The 20,296-nt window shown below is 37.1% G+C and overlaps 1 protein-coding gene across 1 annotated transcript in view; it reads left to right on the plus strand.

Moving 5' to 3' along the window:
- Positions 1 to 20,296, plus strand: part of MCTP2 (multiple C2 and transmembrane domain containing 2) — a 190,938-nt gene that overhangs the window by 140,825 nt on the left and 29,817 nt on the right. Inside the window, exons 17-18 of the mRNA XM_007463535.1 lie at positions 13,005 to 13,127; positions 16,101 to 16,142. Of these exons, the coding sequence (XP_007463597.1) occupies positions 13,005 to 13,127; positions 16,101 to 16,142 (165 nt within the window). The remainder of the gene's footprint in view (positions 1 to 13,004; positions 13,128 to 16,100; positions 16,143 to 20,296) is intronic.

Consider the following 20,296-nt stretch of genomic DNA (forward strand, 5'->3'; position numbering starts at 1 on the left):
AGCCGGGAAGATCCCACGTGCCGCGGAGCGGCTGGGCCCGTGAGCCATGGCCGCTGAGGCTGTGCGTCCGGAGCCTGTGCTCTGCAATGGGAGAAGCCATAGCAGGGAGAGGCCCACGTACTGCAAAAAAAAAAAAAAAAAAAGTCAGTTGTCAGTTTGATTGTTATTCATTGTGAAGGAAATGTGATTTTTCTTTAAACTTCACTATATCTACTTTTCCCCTTTCTTTTGGTCATGAATTATATGCAGTTTTACTATGAGATGCCTGCCTGTGATTTTTTCCCCTTCATCCTATTTGAGGTTCTTTAAATCTGTAACTTCACAGCTTTTATATTAGGTTTTTGAAAATTCTCATTCAATATCATTTATAGCTTTTCCCCATTTCTCTCTTACTCTCTTTTTCTGGACTCCAAGTTTTTACATCTAAATTAAAACTTTCTAAATGTGCCATGTAGCTGCTTTTTTTTTTGGTGTATTTTGTCATCATGTTTATATCTGCTTTAAGTATAGATATTTTCTACTAATACTCCAAATCACAAATGCTCTCTTTTCTGCTCTTCTATTAAATTTATTCAGTGAGCTCTTCATTTCACTTATCTTTTTTTAAAAAAATTTCCATTTCCATTGGATTCTATTTCATAGACCCCAGTTCTCTGCTGATATTCTCCATGTTATTTTAATCCATTGTCATGTATATATTAATATACACATATGTATATTATATATTATGGCATAAATATGTATATATTAATCATGGCTATTTTAAAATTTATAACTGGTAACTCTTACGTCTAAGTAAGCTTTTTGTTCTCATTGTCTGTTTTTCTCTTGATTTTTGGTCATTGTTTTTTAATCCTGACCATACCTGGTTATTTTTTTATCAAATACTGGATAAGATTTATTAAAACATTTTAGAGGATATGGAATATGTTATTTTCCACAAGAGAGGATGTAGAGGAGGCAGTGAGGGTCTAGCAAGTCAGAATGATCCAGTCAGGGATTGAAATGACCCAAGGTAGGAAGGATTTCAAGCATTTTGAGGATTGATCTATTTCTGGTTTTACCCTTATGCTTAGTGCTTCAGGAGTCTTAATAAAATTCTGTAGTGTTTACTAGAGACCTTATTTTCTAAGAGTCCTTAACCTCCAGTTTTCATTTCCCAACTCAGTGAGATTGCCAAAATCTTTTAGTTCCCACTTTCTGCTTGGCCTCAACTTTTCATCCTAGCCTCACATGCTTTAGGAAACAGTAAATTTCTCAAGGAGACATGCATGCAGAATGTCAGGCTTGCATCTCTGTGATTCCTTTCGTTCTTCAAGTCCTGGCTGCCATAGTTCCCCTGCACTCCAATTTTTACCTCCCTAGATAATTAAGATTGAAGCGAGCTCTGAACTGCTCCTATGTGCTCAGCCACTTGTCTTACACAGTGAATTGGCAAAAATAAAACAAAATATAACAAAAAACTCTGAAGGAGTTAAACCAATAGCAAACTAAGATGTACCTCACTGCATTTGTCTCTTATCCTTGATCTTGTCCCCTCAGGTCCTGGATGCCTTGATTCTCCTTAAATGTCTTAATACAGAGTTTGTATAGATTATTCAGTTTTCACAGCTGTTTGGGGGGTCTCTGTTTGTTTTTTGTGGGTTATTTTGTTTTATGCAGAAAGAATGAGAGAAAGCTTCAGCTTCATACTGAAAAGCTGAAATTTACACGTCTACTTAACATACAGGCTTAACAACAAGCGTGTCTAAGAATTTTTCAAATCAACCCATACCTCTCCCAGTTTATGGGCTTTTTCTGTCCCCTGTTTTACTACTAGATTGTCTCATTACACACAAATTAAACCTTTTTTAAAAAAATAAAACCTTTTTCTTTTTAATACCAGTTTATTTAGACTGGTATACACATTTACCATGGCTTTTGAACACATACATTCTCATGTTCAGCCTTTTTATACCAGAGATGATTTTCCTTCTCTTTGAAATAAATCTATTATATGTACTTTCATGAGGGTCTTTGGGTGATAAGCACTGCTGGCTCATGCTTTTCTGGAAAAGTCTCAGTTTTACTTGTAAGAAAATTTTCTAGGTACAAGTTTCCAAATTGAAAGACTGAAAGCATATGTATTTAAGTTATTCTACTCTCTCCTTGTTTCCCTTGTTGCATTGAGATATAAAGTCACTCAGATTGCTTTTTCTTTGAAGTTGAATTGTCTTTTCTCTCTAGCTGCTTGTGAATGTTTCTACTTTTTTCCCAAGTATTCTTCAGTTGTACCATGACATTTTTAGGCCTAAATTCTTCTTTATTTATCCTAATATGGGTTTTTTGGATCTTCCTATATGGTATATTTCAACAGTTCTGGAAAATCCTCAGGCATTGTTTCTTCATATATTGCTTCCCCGTCCTCTCATTAACCCTTTGCCCACTCAACACCCATCAGACGTATGTCAGACCCTCTTGTTTCTATCTTCCATGTCTTTTAGCCTCTTACATATCTGTATCTTTGTTTCTCTCATCTCCATTCTGAAGAACTTCTTTGGAATTATTTCTCAGTTCACTAATTTTCTCTTCAGCTGTTTATAATCTGTTAATCAACATAGCCATTGCATTTAAATTTTATCCTCTCCACTTTATATTGTTCCTCACCAGTAATCCAGCTCAGATTCCATGGTCCATTTGAAAAATAATTTTCTTGGGCTTCCCTGGTGGCGCAGTGGTTGAGAGTCCGCCTGCCAATGCAGGGGGCGCGGGTTCATGCCCCGGTCCGGGAGGATCCCACGTGCCGCGGAGCGGCTGGGCCCGTGAGCCATGGCCGCTGAGCCTGCGCATCTGGAGCCTGTGCTCCACAATGGGAGAGGCCACAACAGTGAGAGACCCATGTACCACCAAAAAAAAAAAAATTTCTTTCCTTCTCTACCTTCATTATACTTGATTAGCAACCTCAGGTAAGCATGGTTAGAGAAAAACATACAGTGCCTCCTGACAGTTATATTACATTTCTATGAGCCATTCTCTTTTCCTCCCTTCTAGACTATTTTATAACTTCTCTTCTGTCCTCAAACTCTAATACCTTCTCCCTGTCCTCACTCAGATCATGACCATGGTTGACACAAGTACCCATCTACTGCTATCTTGCCCTCACCATACCTACCTATCCCGCTACCAACATCTATGTCTGTATCCTCTGCTTTTCCTCCTCTAACTGTGAATCACTGAATTGTTGCTTCTGAAGACCAATGCTCCATCCGTGCACTGGCTCCTACTCCTACCCACTGTTTCAAAAATATTGTTCCAACTCTTCTTTCTTCTGTCTCCTACATCATCATTTTTTTCTCCCTCTCTCTCCTGTATTGTTGCTACATCCCCTTCCAGCTTCCACCCTGTTTCTCTGCTCTTTTTCATATCAAACTGTTTCATAGAGTTATCTCTACTCACTGTCTATAGTTTTGCTGTTCTCTCTTAAACTCACTGTTATCTGATTTTTGTCTTATCACTCCAGTCAGCTGCTCATTTCAAATCACCAATGACCAATTTTCAGTTACCATCTTATTTAGAAATATATTGTTGCCCTCCTCTTTGTTTATCTTGTTTTCTAGGACAACACAATCTCCCAGTGTATCTCTTTTGCTCTGACTGCTCCTGTCTCCTTTTAATCTTCTCCAACCCGTAAATTTGCACTTTTCTAGGGATCACTACACTTGTAGGCCATTTCTCTACTGTTATTTCCTTGTTAAAATTATCCAGTCTGATACCTTTAAATACCATCTGGATGCTGATAATATGCAAGTCTGTGCCTCTAGCCCTAGCCTCTTTTCTGAACTCCAAACCTTCTATCCATTGCCTACTCTGTGTCTCTGCAGGGATGTCTAATAGGTGCCTCAGACTCTCCTTCTCCAAACCTGTTCTTTCTACAGACTATTGTCTCCATTAATGAACCAATCCAGTCTTCCAGTTTTTCAAGCCCCACGACTGGCTCCTGTTCCTTTCTCACTTCTTGCCTTTCTAATCCTCTTGCTCACTCTGTGTCAGCCAGGGGGGTTCTTACTATTCCTTGAACGTACTAGGCATACTCCCATTTCTGGACCTTTGGATTTGCTGTTCTTCTGACCAGAAACACTATTCACCTAGATTTGCACACTTCTCCAAGGGCTTTGCCCACATATTGCCCTTCTCAGCAAGGCTGTCTCTAACCACTCTACTTATAATTGCAGTCCCAGCCCCATCGCCTGGTACTCCCTTTCTTACATTCCTGTTTTGTTTTTCGTCACCCTCCTCATAGCCGTTCTTACCATCTGATGATGTAGAATATATAGTTAACTTATGTATCAATCTCATCCCTAATCCCCAAATATAATGTAAGTTCTATGAAGCCTGTTTTGTTTGTTGGTTGGTTGCTTGGTTTTGTTCACTGTTGTGTCTAAATCAGTGTGGTTCATGGTAGGTGTTCAGTAAATGCCGGGACAATCATTTTATGCATGAAGTAAAGTGGTGACAAAAAGATGGGGTTAGTGCGTTAGTGCTCAGGGTCGGGGTGAGGGGGTCACACTTCAGAGTGAGGAAATGTTCAAGCAGTAGCTTCCTAAATGAGAGAAGAGTGTGTTCAGAAGCAAAATCCTGGACACCATTTCATCTCTTGGGGTCTGCAAATAGTGCAACATGACTAGGAATCCAGGATGTGTGGTGGGTGTTGGCTTATGAAATAGTCAAGTATCAGTCAGTTCGAGGAAGGTCTTAGATGTTAAACTATGGGGTCTAAATGTCATAAGGTAGGCCAGGAAGCAATAGAAAATATTCAGATGAAAGGGCATGACATAACCTGTAGGTGTTTTTTTTTTTTTGGTTTTCTATTGTTTTGCTTTATTATGGTGGTACATAAGGCATTTTGTTTTTCTCTTTTAATGACAATAAATCCAGGTATACTTTATTGAGAAGGGGCCACTTACTGATTTGTTGTCATAGAAATGAACTTGCATGTGGTCAAATTAAGAACAAATTGTTGCATTGTTTTCTCTTTGTTTAACCCTTAAGTTTTTTGGATCAGAACTAGCATAGTTTGTTTCACAGTACTCAATACCTTTATTCTAAAATTATCATCTGTGTGTGAATCTCCCCCCAATCTGGGCCCGACACATACAGGATGGATGTTCATAAAGACTGATTATTTCAAGAGACACTGTTTTCAAATGTCTAGATTTAATCTTTAGTGTAACAAAAGAACTGATTTTCACAATATTCTGAAAGGTGTGTGTGTGCTTCTCTTTCTCATTTTCTTTGTCATAGGGGCCACACCAGTGGTTTTCACAGAAAGTTAGGCCCCTCTTCAGTATTTTTCAAACGAAACATCTTCCAACCACTTGAATATTCATTCAAAGTCATTGGGCTTCAAAGCAGCAGCGCCTTAACCAAACTAAATCAACTAGCCCTTCCTTTGTGCTTCTTGAGATGCTGTTTCTCCATACAATTTTAACCCAGGAGTCTAGTCAGGAAGGTAGATGTTTGGTTAATTTTTGTCTGTTTTTCTTCTAAAATAATCAGTTCCACTTTTATAATAATTTTCTCTTAAGCCTTAGTTGACTTTATGAGGTGAATCTTGACTTCTTTATTCTATTCCTTAAAATTCAGTGTTTACTTAGGGGTATAGGAATGGGTAACTTAAAACAGAGAGTAGATTTTCCATTAGCTGAAACTTGATATAGAAGTTTCTCAAAGATTTTCTACCACAAGTGAACATTTAATTTTGTTATTACATGCTTAGTGTTTATATGCTATCTTAAGTTATGTCATTCTACTACAAAGTAGAGTAGCAATTTGAGATCACCTAGTTAATCTGAGCAATGTTGGGTCAAAGTTATACTCTGAATAATGATCATATTGAGTGGCTCCCCAAATTTCTGTGGCATCCTTAGCTATTTATGAGAACAAACATAAAATAATCCATGATTTTGTATGAGCACCCCTACCATAATATATGTGTGTGTATGTGTGTGTATGTGTGTGTGTGTGTGTATAAATATATATATATATTTAAATGAGGATCTTGATTCCGTTGTTCAATTTCTTTTAAACATTATGAACAATGTGTAGGTCACAAATGGCAAATGCCAATTTATATAATCACACTTTGTATGTTTGTTTCATTTGTTTTAACAAATGCAATGTTTCTGGTTATTCAGAGACTTGATTTCATTTAATTGAGCTATTTCCTAGTCTTAAATCTACTCTCAAGGGACAGAAGGACAAAATTTTAAGATAATCTTAAATGAGTAAATCCTGAAGTATTTGGGGAAATAGCCATGCTGTGGTATTTGGTATTCCAAGTTAACTACCTTATAGTGAGGCATCCTCTTGGATGTATAGAAGATATTTAATAATTGGTTGGTTGGTCAATTTTATCGACCACTTCATAATGAAACCTGAGAAAAATGTAGCCTGATTTGTTCTTTAAAACTCTTTGTGACATAAGATAATATATTTCTCAGCCCTACCTAAAGAAACAATACCTAGAGGATTCGTTCAAGAGTTATGTTCGTCTATGGCAATGCTGATTAAGTTCCTCAATCACAGCTACCCTGGAACCACTGACTCACTAAGTTGGTATTTCTGTTTTTAGGTTTTCCCCCAGGAAAACGCAAGTGTCTTTTTGAATCATTTTTCCTCATGATTTGGCATGCTTATATTCTTCATATCTATAGATATGCTTATATTCTTCATATCTAATTTCATAAAAATTATGGCAAACACATTTTGGGGTAGAAAGTGAAGAAATATTTGTAAGCTGAAGACTTGAGGTAATTTCTTAAAGTTACGTTTTTGGGGAAGGTTCAGATGGGGTCACCATAGCATCTGCATCATGGAACATAGGGAAACCTGTGTGGTGGGGTGAGAAGCTTCCTTGGTGTCAGAGAAATCAGGCTTCACTGATTCTGACATTTTATAGGTGGTTCTGTTTTAATTCTGAGTAGTTGTTCCCTTGAAAGGATATATTATATTCACTTGTTGGTGGACATTTGGTCTGTTGCCAGTTTTGTTGTTGTTGTTATTTGGAATGAAGCTGCTATGTTCTGAACATTTGTGCGCAAGTCTCTGGGTCATATGTTAAATATCTAGGAGTAGGAGAGCTTGAATTACAGAGGTGTATGCACAACTTTTTGAAAAACTGCCATGTGGTTTCCCAAATCAGGTATCATTTTGTATTCCTACCAGGAGTGTATAAGACCTCCAGTTGTTCCACATTGTCAACACTTTATATCTTGTCAGTTTTTTTTTTTTTTAATTTTAGCCTTTCTAATATGTGCTATTTCATAGGAGTTCCTGATGGTTAATCAAGTTGGATGTCTTTCCATGTGCTTTTAGACATTCATATAGATTTGTGTGTACGTGAAGAGTCTGATCAAATATTTCACCAATCTTTATTGAGTTGTCTTCTTACTAAGTTGTAAGAATTCTTTATATATTCCAGATACATGTTCTCTTTCAGTATATGTGTAGAAAATATTTTCTCCCATTTTGTGACTTTTTTTTTCATTTCTTAATTGTGTCTTCCAAAGAGCAAATGAAGAATAATTTCCATGAAGTTTCCTTTTTCTTTTATTTACATTATTTTGTTGTGCTTTTTTGTCCTAAGAAATCTTTGGCCTACCCTCCCCTATGCCAGAGGTTTTCTCATATATGTATTCTAGAAGTTTTGAAATTTTAGCATTTACTTTTAGATATTATGACTTATTTAATTTCTATATATGGTAAATGGTAAGGGTTAGTGATTTTTTTTCCCCACACGTATATCCAGTTGTTCCAGGGCCATTTGTTGAAAAGACTCTCTTTTCTCCCATTGAATTACCTTGGCAACTTTCTTAGAGATCAGTTAATTACATATATGTGGATTCTATTTTCTGTTCCATTACTATAGCTTTATAGTAAACTAAATTACGTAGTATAAGCTTTATTTTTTTAAATTGCTTTGATTATGTTATTTACATTTCAATATAATATTCAGAATCAGCTTGTCAATTTCTACAAAATTGGGATTGCTTGCATCTGTGGATCAATTTGTGAAGAACTGCCATCTTAACAATATTGAGTCTTATAATCCATGAACTAGTGGCATTTCTGTCCACTTCTTTCTGTATTCTGTAACGTTCCTCAGTAATATTCTATAATTTCCAGGGAAGAGATCTTGCTCATGTTTTGTGAATTTTATTCCCATGTATTTTATGGGCTTTGGTTCTACTGTAAATGGAAAATCTTAAATTTTATTTTCCAGATTTTTGTTGCTAGTTTTAAAAATATAATTGATTTTTAAAAAGTAACTTTATACCCTGTCACTGCTGGATTAGTTATTTCTAGGATTTGCTTTGTAGATTCCTTAGGATTTTCTATGTAAAAAGTCAGGTCATCAATAAAAAGAGACAGTATTGTTTTCCTCCTTTCTGATACTTATGCCTTTTATTTCATTTATTTTCCTTCATTGCAATGACTAGGACATTCAGTCCAATACTGAATGGGAGTAGTGAGAGCAGACATCCCTACCTTGTTTCTAATTTTAGAAGGAAATCATGCAGTTTTCTCCATCATAGAATCATTTTGTCTATTCTAGAACTTCATCTAAATGGCATACAGTATGTGCTCTTTTTTGTATAAGGCTTCTTTCTCTCGGTGTGTTTTTGAGATTTATTCATGTGGTTGCATGCCTAAGTAGTTTCCTTCCTAGCAAGTGTTGATTTTTTTAAAAGCAACTTCTCAAAGCATAATTTACATATTACAAACTATAGCCAAATATGATCAAATACGATAACTGTAAGATTTTTGTAAGTGTCCTTTATCAGATTGAGGAAATTCCTTCTATTCATTGTTTATTAATAGTGTTGAATTTTTTGTCAATATTTTTTTCCACATCTATTGAAATAATCAAGTGTTTTTTTCTCCTTTCTGTCAATGTGGTGAATTACATTGTTTTTTAATGTGAAACTAATCTTACATTCTTGGAACATATTCCACTTGGTCACACTGTAGTATATATTTTTTATATATTTCTTGATTTGGTTCACTATTATTTTCTTAAGGATTTTTGCATCTTTGTTCCTGTTGAATATTTGCCTGTAATTTATTTTGTTGTAATGGCTTTGTCAGGTTTTGGTATCAGGGTAACACTGGCTTCATAAAATTGGTTGTGAAGTGTTCCCTCCAACATAATGTTCTTTCTTCTTTGAATGTTTGAGAGAATTCAACAGTAAAAGCATTTGAACCTGAATTTATCTTGGTGGGGACATTTGTTCAATTTTGTTAAGTTGCAATTTTCAATAAATTTTTCCTTTGTTTAAGTGGTCAGAGTTTTTTGCCACAGAGTTATTCATTTTATTCTCATCTCTACCTTTTATGCTTGCAATGTTTATTCTGTTAACTTTCAATGTAATTATTGATATGTTGAATTTAGGTTACCATTTTATTAGTTTTATATTTGTCTACTATGTTTCTTATTCCTATTTCCCTTTTCTTACCTTTTAGAATCCCATTTTAATTCATCTGTTGACTTTTTATCTATTCTTCTCTGCTTGTTCTTTAGTGATTGCTCTAGGGATTAATCCTGTTAGACTCAAATTGCACATTTGGTCGCACCTGCTGTGGGTGGCAGCTTTGATCCCAATTCAGACACTGCTTTGAGTCTGCCCCATGTGTGTGGTACAGACCGTAGCAGAGTTCACATACAGAATTTGGGATTTTCTTTTGCTTACTCTCTCCTTCCAGTATGTTTGTACACTCTCTGGTGGCCCTAATTGTCACTGACTCCTTTGCCTATATCCTTCATTCAGAAAGATGGCAAATTTTTCTGTTGAGTACCAACTGGTATCATCTCTTTGTCTGCAGCTGCTCTTGAGTCAAAAGGTGCAAGAAACGTTAAAGTGACTCCATTCAGATCTGAGTTATTTTCCCAAGGTTTCAACTCCACTGCAAAATTAAATAACTTCGTTTCAGACTCTCAGATAATTGGTCTCCCCTCCCTGCCAAGGGTTTCTATTTGTTTTTGCTAGAAGCTATTGCTAGGAAATTAATCCTTTATTACAGAAGTAGGAATTAGGCATTGATTTTTAAAATGTTTCTGAAGGTACTAGTCTCTCACTCTAAAAGAGTTTCAAGCCCTTTGAATGTGATATTTAAATGTGGCTCTTTTTAATTTTTTTTTATAAAACACTCTGGGCTTCCTTACCTATACCTGGTGGAGGCAGATATTATGGCAAATGAGGTGTTTGTCTAACACAGCTGTCCCTCTAGTATTGGTTGATGTACAAGTAATTTTGTTGAAGACATTTTATAAATAGTTGATGATGAAAATAAATCAAAAATATGTTGTTTCCTAATTTTTCTCAATAGTTTTAGGTCAGCATCTTTTTACTTGAAATTATATTTAGAAATTTAAAAGAACAGTAAAACCCCACTTATCCAGTAGATACACATTAAGAAATAGTAATCCTTTAGAACACAGTTAAAACCTCTAATCCTAAAAGAACTTTAAGAACAGGGAAAGGGAAATAGGTAACAATAAGGAAAATCACTAGTTTTACATAGTAGAGAAGTTGCTGTACTGTTTTCTCTACTTTTCTCTATGTTGTTCATAATAAAACAAGACAAAAAAGTAAAAGAAAGCTTTAAAAAGCTAGGAAATTATAGGAAAATATATATATTATGAAATAATAAATCAAAGAAAGTTGATAAAGCACACCAAATTAATAGACTGGAAGACATCAACAGTGTAATAATTTGCATTGAATCAAAAAGTATTTCAAAAAATCTGTACTTATTAAAAAATGTATAGAGGTTTAGCACTAAAACAAAATATAATGTATAGACTGGGAGGCTAAAGAAAAGTGTCATGATTTGCAGTTTATATGATTTTCCACACCACATCTCCAAACTGATACATTTGCAATCTCATAACAAGCACTAAGAGGGCTCAGAAATAATGGGAACAACATATAAATCAATGTTCCTGTACCTAGAAGTAACCAACTAAAGTATACATATTTGAAAATGACCCCATTTGTAATAGTATCAAAAGTGTTAAGTTACTTACAAAAAATAACAAAACATATGCAAAATCATTATGGTGAAAGTAAAAAAGATATTTTGAGATACATAAAAGAAGTCCTGAGTATATGGAGAAATAAACAGTCCTTATAATTCAGAAGGTCAATGTCAGGATTTCAGTTCTCTCTGAATTAACATATACATTAAAGGCTATCTCAATAAAATTTTCACCAGTAATTTTATAGAATGTTGCAAATTGATTTTTAAATACATGTGGAAGGATAAAGGGCAAAGGACAATCCGAGGTAATTTTGATAGTGGAGTAATTGGGACTTACCCACTCAGATATCATCTGGTTACTAAACTGCTGTTTAACAACATGGTCTTGGTGAAAGAACAATAATATAATTCAGCGGAAGGGATGAGAGGGTCCATAAACAACCAACACAGTCATGTGGGAAGCTGATGTGTGACAGAGGTGGGCATGTAGATCAGTGAGCAAAGTATGGATCCCTTCAGTAATCTAATTCTGAAAGTTGACTGTATTCAATATTTTGTAATAACCAATAAGGGAAAAGAATCTGAAAAAAAAGATATATATGTGTGTATAGCTGAATCACTTTGCTGTACACCTGAAACTAATACAACGTTGTAAATCAACTATACTTCAATTTAAAAAAAAAGAAATAAAAATAAAAGTTGGCTATCTGTGAGGATGCAGTTCAAATCAGATGCTTGTTTCCAATGATAAACCAAAAAGCATTTGAGACAAAATAAGGAACACACACACGCACACATACACCCACAAACACACAGTTATCTTTTGGAAGGAAACACAAGGAAATTGCTTTATCACCTCAGGGTAGCATATGATTTCTTAAGTAGAACATTGAGTATTAAATGGCAGAAATGCTAAAGTCAAAGATTAATATGTTTGACTATATTAAAAAAACAAGCCACTGTTTCAACCTAAGTTTTCATTGATAAGAGAGTATAATGGAAAAATTGCAGAACATTCATTGGAATGGGGTACCATAGATCAGGTAAAATGAATATACTTGATTTATACATAACACCATCAATAGATCTATAAAACATAGTATTGAACAAAAAAATTCCAGAATGATCTCAACATTTTGATACTGTTTATGTTATTTCTAATATAAACCTTATGTCTCCTCAAGTGTCAAAGATTCACACTGATCATCATCTTCTTGTGGCCATGTAGCCTCAAAATGGGAAGATTTTAAGATTTTTATGGATAAACAACAAGGTCCTACTGTATAGCACAGGGAACTATATTCAGCATTCTGTGACAAACCATAATGGAAAAGAATATGAAAAAGAATATATACATATATATATATATATATAAATATATATAACTGAGTCACTTTGCTGTACAGCAGAAATTAATACAACATTGTAAATCAACTATATGTCAATAAAATTTTTAAAAATTATTTTAAAGAGACTTCAGAAAACTGAAGTTTTTATCCAAGATATTTGAATTTTTCAGCATTGGCAGCCTCTTTGAAAAGTAATCATTCTTTCTAGTTCAGATACACTTCACTGTTGTCAAAATTTGGCCTGTGGCCAGCCTCTTCGTGACTTTTGGATTTTCCACACTACTTTTCCTAAATTCTGGTACATTGAATCCAGCAGCAAAAAACTCTGAATAAGGTTGATAGGGTAATGAGGTTTCCAAATATGGGAACTCTATTCCAGGGTGTGACAGGCCAACTCATTTCTCTGTCTTCCTTATTCTGCTACCAGTTCTAAAACTGTGTTAGTCATCATGTGTGTATCTTTGTGTGTGTGTGTGTGTGTGTGTGTGTGTGTGTGTGTGTGTGTGTGTGTGTTTTAACCTATTTGGAACTATATAGAGAGTCCTGGTTTAATCTCCTTAAGTCAATGAATAGGAATTGAAGATTGCTCCCATACTGTTTTTTCAAGCAGTCATTTGGTCTGTGTCTTCCAATCAGGTGTTTTTAGTCACTGTCTGGAATTTTGAACTGTACATGATCCCGCTGGCATTATCGCTCCTCTTTGTCTACAATTTCATCAGACCTACAAGGGGGAAGGTTGGCAGCATCCAGGACAGCCAGGTGAGCAAAGATTCCAATAATTCTGACATTTGACTAAAGAAAAAATGTGTTAGCAGTAAACCACCACCACCAAATCATGACCTGAGTCCCCTGCGTTTGAGGAGCAACACTGCACATGTATTCATGTTACAGGGAAGATATTTATCATGTGTAATCTGGAGTCTTCTTCCTAGAGCATCTAGTGTTCCTGAGTCTTGGCCTGCCTTCTTAGCCTGAGTGAGCCATCTGGTTCTTGGTCAGCATTTCCATGTGGGCAGCACATGTCTGTGTGCCCATCTGGTTCTCCATAAGGTTCCTGGGAATGAGATTCTCAATCACTAGAGAAAAGCCTTTGGTGGCTCCTTGAGCCCCTTCAGGGCACACACAACTGGGAGGCTGCCTCAGGCCTCTCCATATAATTATCCTGTGCAATATTCTCCTCTAGGCTGAAGCCTCAGGGGATGCTCTGGGCTTGCCAACTCCCAGGGAAATCAGAGAGTGCGTGGGCATGGGCCCCTCTGTTCTTGAGTGCCCAAGTTTTTCTTGCAATTCTCAAACTCACCGTGGTGTTAAAGGAAGCACAGGCAAGGCCTCTTCTCAAAGACATCGCCCAGCATTTACTTTTCTTAATTTTTCTCCAGCTCTCCCTCCCCTACCCCTCTTATCCCAGCCCATAGTATCTTTTTCTGCTCTGGGTTAGAAGGAACTTGTATTTATAGACTTGCTTTATGATATAATCTTGGCATTCCAGATTCAAGAACCAAGTTTTTAAAACAAAAATCAAAGTTCTTGAGACTTGATAACATCCTTTAGAAAAATCACCTGCACATTAGGTTTTCTAAGACTCAAAAGCTGACCATCTTCACGTATTCTTCCTTATAAATATTCTGATTATTTTAAAAAATCATCTCTGAAATAATGGATATTTAAGGAATGTTTCTGGTTTCATTTGGGATGAGGGAAATGAGTGTTATGGCCAGGAGTAAAACCTCAGACAAATTCCAAATTCTATTCTGTTTGGTTTTTGATTGTGTGGTGCAGTAAGCATGTGCATATATCAATAAATGAGGGGCCTGAAGATGCTAGAACCAAGTAACAAATAAATAGCTTTAAAGTACAGGTTTATGTAAGGACAAAGTTTCACAGAGGTACAGATGAGGGAAATTTTTACAGAGAAGCATCTGTTGTAAAAGTGCTGTCAACTAACATTTTTACAGTTTTAATCAGATTTTATTTTCCCAGGTGTATATATGATATATGTATACGTTTATAGCGTGTGTATATGTGTGTGTATATATATATATATATATATATATATGTATATGTATATGTGTATTTGTAGGCAGGTATATATATGTATATATGTGTGTGTATGTAAATATGGATACATAAGTGTACTTGTGTGTTTATGCATATAAATGTGTATGTACATGTATGAAACCTTTTTAATTTACTAAACATTTTCTAATTTATTACCTAATTTAATCTTGGTAACATAACCATGAAGGAGTCAAGAACTACTGTTTTCATTTCATGCTTCATAAAGCTAACGTTCAGAGTGGCAAAGTGATTTGCTCAAGGTCACACAGCAAAACAGTGCTAGAACAATGTCTCCAGCTGAAGACTTTGTCTCAAGATGAAGACTTCTGACTCCTAATTACATTACAGAGTTTTTTCCTCCCATAACATGTTTCATTGTATTCATTTTTATCCATGTGCTTTTATGAAACATGCTTGTTGCCATCATTGAATAGGTTAGTTCTCCAGCATCAGTAAGTATTCCACAGACTGCTAGGTGGAGCTCCTAGGAATTCTGGGAGGTAATACAGTACCAGCCCTGAAGAAATTGCTCAGTGGTTTATGCGGGATAGCAGAGTACTGTCTGGATACTTCAGAGTTACTCCCTTATACAAGCATGATATTGACCACTCTTTTTTCTATTGGAATAATGGCATCTAATTAGCATACCTGACGTTTGCAAGGTTAAGCAGAAAGGTAAGTGTTCAAATTGAAAATTGTCCTTGGTTTTCTGATACCCAGCATTCTTTTGAAGCTACCAAATCATTGGATTGTGTACCAACATGTGTTAGCTTTTAAATGTAGCAGTGATATTATTCAAGTGTACCTGTTAACTAGCCAAGATCTCTAAATGAATCTGAACAAGCCTCTTTGCAGCACAGCTCGTGCTGGGGCCCCTGAACTAAAGGCAGTCCCCCCTTTAGTCCAGATCTGAGCCTTGAGCTTTCTTCCCTCACCTGCCCCCCACCAACCCTGAAGCCCAAGGAAAACAAGAATGCCATATAGAAACCTGTAGCTTATTCTTGAGATTGATTACATTCAGACTAATGCATTTAATACTGTCTAATGTTTCGGTAATGGCCCCAGAGGAAAAGTGCAGTCATTCTAATAATGAGCCCAGCACAGACGGAGTATGGTGTTCTCAGCCTTAACACAGCAGCTGCTTCATTTGTCAGACTCAGAACAAAACTGTTTAGATAGTAAAACTCCGCAATGCATTTTTAAAGCTGGCTGCCTTCAAAGGGCACTCCCCTAATAGCTTTATTTATACTTAACAGTTTTATGTAGATTATACATATTGTTTACAACCTTGGCAAGGCATCCCTTAACTTTAAAAGTGTCCTTTTTAAAAAAGTTACAGTGTATTTTTTTTTTTTTTGCGTACGCGGGCCTCTCACTGTTGTGGCCTCTCCTGTTGCGGAGCACAGGCTCCGGATGCGCAGGCTCGGCGACCATGGCTCACGGGCCCAGCCGCTCCGCGGCATGCGGGATCCTCCCGGACCGGGGCACAAACTCATGCCCCCTGCACCAGCAGGCGGACCCCCAACCACTGCGCCACCAGGGAAGCCCTACAGTGTATTTTAAAAAGACTAGTGTTGCAATGATATAGGAAAACTTTAAGCACGAGTATGCATTTCATTCGTAGTCAGTAATTTCGGTTGACATTTTATTACAAATTATGGATTTTCCTTACAGGAGAGCACGGACGTAGATGAGGAGAAGTATGAAGATGACAAGGTGGGTGTGCTCGAGAAAGGACACAAAGGGGGAACATGACTGCTTCCAGTGTTCTAGCCGGTTGAGTCAAACTATATATATATATATATATATATATATTTTTTTTTTTACTACTATAGGGTGACCAGTATAGCGATATTCTTGTAGTGTATAAAGCATACCCCTTTTTTAAGATTTTTTTAAAATGAGGATGAAAAGGGGCGAAATATAAGGAATAACTGAAATGTTATAGAAGCATCCCTCTAGGAGGCCTGTCATTTGAGGCAAAGATTAGCCTTCCCCTTGGTGGATGAAAGGTAGATGAAAGGTAGCCCAGGAAGTCAAAAGTAAATCAAGTGCAATCGCTGTTCCTTTAGGCTCATGTCTGCACTCTGCAGGGTGGTCACCCGCTTCAGAACCTGTCACTTGCCCAGCTGTTGCTGGCAACGTTTTCAGCTCTACGTCTGTGTACATCTGTCCTTTCTCTCCTCCTGGGAGATTCTCTCAAATCTGCTACTTTTTGTTGTCATTATGCTTTCAGACAAACCTTCTGGAATAAAATGAAAAAAAAAAAAAAATGAAATGCCAAATGAGATGCTACTAGCTTCACGGCCGCCCAGTCCCCTAGAACCTATGGGTCTACGGGGCTAGGGTGATAATGTGTAGAAGGCTGACAGGAGAGGAAAGGGGAGAACGGGGGAAACTTAAGAGTTAAGTATCCAATATAAAATGTCCAGAAAATAGAAACAAATTTAAAAACACTAGCTCCATGACACAGACAGCCTTAAAATTAATTGAGCAAGCCAGATGGTTTTGCCCATTTGAAGGATGCTGGGCAGATTACAAAGTAAATCTTACTTGTTGTGCTAAAATGATCATTAATAGCAAAGTAATAAAGTATAATTTTTTTAAAAGGGAATTGACCCTTTTTAGAATGAAGGTCCCACGATGCAACTTTCTTCTTCTTCTTCTTTCTTTTAAATTAATTAATTTATTTATTTTTTAGCTGCTTTGGGTCTTCATTGCTGCACGCGGGCTTTCTCTAGTTGCAGCGAGCAGGGGCTACTCTTTGTTGCAGAGCACGGGCTCTAGGCTCGCGGGCTTTAGTAGTTGTGGCTCACAGGCTCTAGAGCACAGGCTCTGTAGTTGTGGTGCACCAGCTTCATTGCTCCATGGCATGTGGGATCTTCCTGGACCAGGGTTTGAACCCGTATCCCCTGCACTGGCAGGCGGATTCTTAACCACTACACCACCAGGGAAGTCCTGCAACTTTCTTCTTGATGAATTGACGTGAGTGGCTTCTGAGTGATGTAAGTCCTTGAACATTAAAATAGTCATAGCTAAGCTAATGTGCATGAGGGGGTGTTTAACCAAAGGAAACACAGGTATTAATGAAATTATTTTAAACCTACATTAGGCATAATTATCTATTTTATTAACCAAAGTTTGGAAGTGAAGATTTCTTTCTCTTGGACCAAGTCTGTGTAAACGAGCCACCCCGTGGAAGGAGGATGCCATCCACCCTTGAGAGATAATTGTGACCATGGGGCTTTGTCCCATCTGATAAAGGAGACATCTAACAAGAAGGCAATGGATGAAGAAGTGGTGTTGATGAACTGTCAAGCAACAGATTGAGCCATGAAAGTCTAGACCAGTGTTTTTCACCATCTAACCTTCCATTGTGGTCCTTCAAGGGCTGTCTGGGGGCCTGGGGGTGTGGAGGTAGAGCCATTTGTGCTGTGCATCAAGCTTTTCTGGGCAAGGATAACTGAGTTGGAACTACAGCATCTACATGCATGAGCCTGGGAGCTCTTGCGTTCATCCAAGCACAGCCCTCCACGCAACAGATGCGGCAGCCCATCCCACACTGAGGACGTTAGCTCTGGGGTTCTCCATGTCTCCTCCAGGGCCATTCCATTCTTGAGATACTTTGATTGTAGTATGTTTGTAGGGCCTTTAATAGCCCCACGTGGCCATGTTTGTTTTGCTTCCTCAATTTCATATTTCTGTGGAAACTTCTAGAGGAATAAGTCTGAAATGAAATGTTGACTTCTGTTTGTGCCTCTTCTGCTGAACACAAGCCTCCTATTGTGAGGGGATTTTGGCAAACTTTGCAGTCTTTTTGCATGTCTCTTCACTCTCACTTCTCCAAGAGATGGGTAAACTAGAGCAGTTTTCAACTTTTAAGACTTCGGGAGCATACATCCACCTATATATTATTACACTTCATCATTTCTTCTCCATGTAGAGCAGCCTCCATGCCTGGGATGGGTCCCTCAAGCACACAGGCCCTGGGCCACTGCCTTCCACAGTGTGCTGACTCCAAGGGCTTCCCCACAGCGCCCTTCTGGCTTCTGTTGTGTGTTCGACATGACAGACGGGCTTCTGGGAACTGTAACACACCCAGTGAGAGATGAACTGTTTACAGATTATAAACACACAGCCGTCTCCTTCCAAACCAGAAGAGGAGAGGAACTCCTTTCTACCCAAACAATCCATCTTGAAAGTGACACTCCTTAATTGCCAGCACCCCTTCCCACCAAATACCATCACGGACGACTGTGGAAGATGAAAGCATGCTGGGGCCCCTTGGCACAGCTTCCTTGGGAGATGGACGCATTCCCATATTCTGCCTGTCTCTGATGCACAGGCCAGGACATGGTCTGGGGTCTGTCATCTTTTTATTGTCTGGAACAGGGATGGTTGTAAAATGACATCACTATAGCCTCTTGCTTCTTCTCATTGTTGAAAGTCCATGGAAAATGACCTGCATTTTTAGAAACCAAATTAGGCTCCACAGTTTTGCCTTCCTTTCTTTTTGTGGACTTTCAGTTACAATGTAGAACTTTCAGGTCACTAGTTTTTTGGCTTTTAGGAAACTAAATGTACAAACTAAACTTTGAGGAGAGGAGATTTTTCTTTCTTATACCTGATGGCTCCACACAAGAAATTGCTTGTTACAAGTAGAGTTTGCTGGGGACCCCAGAACAAACAGATAACGGCTAAGTTCAGCCAACAGCAATCAGCTGACATTTCCTATTTGTATTAGATTCCACATGTGGAATTCTTCTATGTGGATCTTATTTGTACAGATGGATTACAATGAAAATTGCATTAATTTTCTACACAGTAAAGGTCAGTAATTGAAGCGTGAACCAAGAAACTATTGTGTAAAATGCTGTATCTCATATTTAGGAAAGGTCATGCAAGGCAATAATATCTTGTTTTCATTGCAGAAGGTATAAATACTTGCATTAGAGTTTCTTTTCTTTTTTTCCAGCCCAACAGTCACTTAGGTAGAATATTTCAGCATTTACTAGTAACATCAGGAAGAAAGAATCATAAGGGCATGTAATAAAAAAAAAAAAAAAAACCTGCCTATTGCTATCATAAAGAGACTGCATTGTGATGCCTGCATTGTGGGTTGGTTTGTTTTTAACTCAGCTGTCAGAAATAGGACTTGAATCATCTGTTCTTTTAAGATTATCAATGAGTTCACAATTGCTTTACAGTGCTTGGGGGAGTGGGGATCATCCTTTCATGTCAGTTATGGGTGAAAAACAGATATGGATGTTTTCCTTTAAGAAAATAAGAAATATCTGATACATTTTTGTTGATTGATGGTGGAACGTGGTGGAACATTTTATAATGAAAGGATGCAAATGAATATTATATCTCTCTTCTCTTTTCACAAATTAGGATGATATTAGTAAAATTTAAGTATATTTTAAACCATTAATCTTAGTTGTAAAAATGATTTTCATCCTACAAATGGATTAGTTCACTCATCATTACCCAGGCAGAGCCTTCTTAGAGAGAGAAGGATGTGGCGTATATATCAATATTTATTATGTATCAATATTTAGGAGTTCTTGTTGTAAATTAACCTCATAGTCCTTTGGTTGAGTTGTTCAGGGCCAGCATAGCTCATGCCCTGTGTTTTCTTGTTCCAGAAAGAGAAGATGATCTATAGTATCTCAACCAGGGAAGACTCGTTCTTGGAGGAAGTCTTCTTACAATTTAATAGTGAGAGTAGTTTTGTTTATGATTCCTTTGTGCCTTCTTAAGAATGTCAGAAACAAAGCAAATTAGTTTGATCAGTGATTTTTTTTTGTAACTATTGACTAAGCCATGGTACTTTAAGATGGTGTAATATTTTTAAGAAAATGAAAAGT

Source organism: Lipotes vexillifer, unplaced genomic scaffold (assembly GCF_000442215.2).
Source record: "Lipotes vexillifer unplaced genomic scaffold, Lipotes_vexillifer_v1.1 scaffold665, whole genome shotgun sequence".
NCBI lineage: Eukaryota > Metazoa > Chordata > Mammalia > Artiodactyla > Lipotidae > Lipotes > Lipotes vexillifer.